The sequence below is a fragment of the Tupaia chinensis genome, unplaced genomic scaffold (genome assembly GCF_000334495.1).
Source record: "Tupaia chinensis unplaced genomic scaffold, TupChi_1.0 Scaffold145208_1, whole genome shotgun sequence".
NCBI classification, from domain to species: domain Eukaryota; kingdom Metazoa; phylum Chordata; class Mammalia; order Scandentia; family Tupaiidae; genus Tupaia; species Tupaia belangeri.
Window position 1 is genome coordinate 2,115,538 of NW_006205068.1, and position 2,561 is coordinate 2,118,098.

Sequence of the window (2,561 nt, forward strand, 5' to 3'; positions counted from 1 at the left end):
ACTCTTTCTCTCCTGAAGACCCCTACCAAGCCTTTGGCAGGGACCTTGGCTGGGTCCACTCGAGTCCAGCTTCTCATCCAGGGCCAGTGCCTGAGTGGCCATTGCCATCCCCAGGCCTGCTGCTGGCTGTCCTGGAGAGGTGCGGGGTCATTCCCGAGGTCCAGACCATCGATGGAAGTAAGGTGGGGGCTGGCACGCTGGCTGCCGGCTACCAGAACTTCATCATCTGCATCGAGATGCTCTTCGCCTCCATCGCCCTGCGCTATGCCTTCACCTGCCAGGTGTACTCAGAGAAGTCGAACTCGCCAGGTATAAAGGCCCTGCCACCCGGGGACACCTGGAACATCACAGGGTGGGCCTGAAGTGAGGTGTGGACAGCCCTGCCCTCAGCACCAAGTCTATGTCGTCCATCCTGCACTCGAGGCCCGAGGATGTCAAGACAGGGAGACATCCCCATGAGCTCTGAGCTCTCAGTGAGATAGGGCTGGACCAGGCCCTCCTAACCCCCACAATAGGGGTTGGTATCACCCCAGCCAGGTGTGCCTCGCCCCCACCACACCCAGACTGACTGGAGGGGCGGGGGACTGCTGGGGCTGGTAAACGGTCCATTTGGGCAGGAATGGCCTGTGGCTGCCCAGATGTTGCCTGGCTCCCAATTTGGCCAGTCTAAGGGGTGGCGCACTTAATGGTCTGAAGGGTTCACCCAGGCCAGCTCAGAGCTCCTCAGAGACTCCAGGGGGCTGTCAGCCCTGGCAGGAGTATGGGTGGAGACAGACCCATACTCCTGTGGTTCAGGGGTCCTGGGGTGTCTCCTTCTGCTGGCTGAGAACCTGGAGTTGCAGGAGCCCCAACCCTGGGCAGCCTGAGGCCAGAAGGAGCAGATGTGTCAGGATGGGCTGGGGAGGCAAGGCTGGGGGTTGTGTCTCTGAGTCTCTGAGAAGCCCCTAGCCACAGCCCACATGTGCACCCTCTCTCCAGCCCCCACAGCACCCATGCAGAGCATCTCCAGTGGCCTCAGAGAGACCATGAGCCCCCAGGACATCGTACAGGATGCCATCCACAACTTCTCCCCCACCTACCAGCAGTACACGCAGCAGGCCACACATGAGGCCCCGACGTCTGGCCAGGGTGGGCACCCCTCGCACGGCACCCACCCCGGCACAGCGGGCAACTCTGGCGGGGGCAAGAAGAGTCGAAACCTGGAGAAGAGGATGCTCATCCCCTCAGAGGACTTGTAGGGGTTCTTGGGGTCATCAGTGCCTCATCACTACCTGGCTAAACACCCGGATTGCCCAGGCACAGACAGGACAGGGCCTCCTATCCAGCAGCCCTCTCGCCAAAGGTCAAGCCTCTTCTAAGAGCCCTCCTGTGAGGTCTGAGGGGCCCACTGCCATCCTACCTCCAGCTCATGGATCAGGGTGCGAGGAGGCCCTGCCAGGCACCCAGGGCCCACATCATTCCCCGACGGGACTGCTGGTGGGAGAAGGGACTTGAGTAAACCAAGGTACTCTCTGGGCTCCCCTGGCCATGCGCTCCAGCTGGCTGCTGAGGCTCCAGAGGAGCTGTGAGCTGCCTGACAGACTGATGGACAGATCCCAGGCTGGGCAGCTGCAGAAAAAGGTGGGCAGGGGAGAGCTGGGCAGCCCAACCTTAAGACAGCACAGGAGCTGTGGGCCCTGTGGGCTGGTGGAATCCACTTAGGCTGGCTGGGGTGGACAACTCTGCTGAGCCTTGCTCAGGCCAGCTTGGGGACATGGGAAAAGGGCCATCACTGCTTCATACACTCCAGCCAGGGGGAGCCCTGGCAAGGACCACCCCCTACCATGGGGAGAGTGTTTGATGTGGGTCCGGGAGGTACCAGGGGGGTACCAGGGGCCCACCTGCACAGCATGTTGAGCTAGCCAGCCACATGCTGCTTCTTGGGGTATCGCTCTTATTTATATATAAAACACCTTGGAGGGACCAGCAGTTAGCATAATGGCTATGTCACTGGACTCCTAGGTAGTCGACCACGGTTCACTTCCTGGACCTGGTGGCTTAAAAATCATGCCGGGCGTGTGTGCGTGCGTGCCCAAGATCCTGAGAGGAGAATGGAGGAGAAGGGATTGCGGCATGGCCATCCCCCTTGGGGGGTGATTTCTCGCTTTCTGTCTCTCTGTCTCTCTCTGTCTGGCGAGCGCACGCGCCCTATAGCAAAAACCGCTCCAAAAAAAAAAAAAAAAACTTTGGATTTTCTAATGACTCGTGGCTTTTGTTCCTGCTGGCTGCAGTGTGGTGGTCAAATGGGGCCTATATGAGTCTGAGTGCTGGGGCAGGCGGGTCCTCCCTGTCTGGGGCAGCCAGCTGTAGTGCTGCTCAGAGCAGTGCAGGGCGAGAGCTCAGACTTTGGGACCGATGCCTGACTTGTGCCCTGGGAGAGCTGGAGCAGTAGCCCCCCTCCCTGGGGCCTTGACTTCTGTGAAATGGGCCTCGTGCCAGCCTCACCCAGCAGCAGGTGAATGAGGCCATGTGGGCACAGCCCAGAGAGTGCTGGGGTACAGTGGGGCTCCTTCCTGGCGCCC

At 60.4% G+C, this 2,561-nt stretch overlaps 1 protein-coding gene across 5 annotated transcripts in view; it reads left to right on the forward strand.

Moving 5' to 3' along the window:
- Nucleotides 1-2,018, forward strand: part of TMEM184A (transmembrane protein 184A) — a 16,179-nt gene extending 14,161 nt beyond the window's left edge. For 4 of the 5 annotated variants that reach the window (XM_027768034.1, XM_027768033.1, XM_027768031.1 and 1 more), the window contains exons 8-9: nucleotides 19-309; nucleotides 979-2,018. In XM_027768034.1, coding sequence (XP_027623835.1) covers nucleotides 19-309; nucleotides 979-1,238 — 551 coding nt within the window. In that variant the 3' untranslated portion in view covers nucleotides 1,239-2,018. The remainder of the gene's footprint in view (nucleotides 1-18; nucleotides 310-978) is intronic. The other variant, XM_006167873.3, reaches the window with a different exon arrangement.
- The last annotated feature ends 543 nt before the right edge of the window (nucleotides 2,019-2,561 follow it).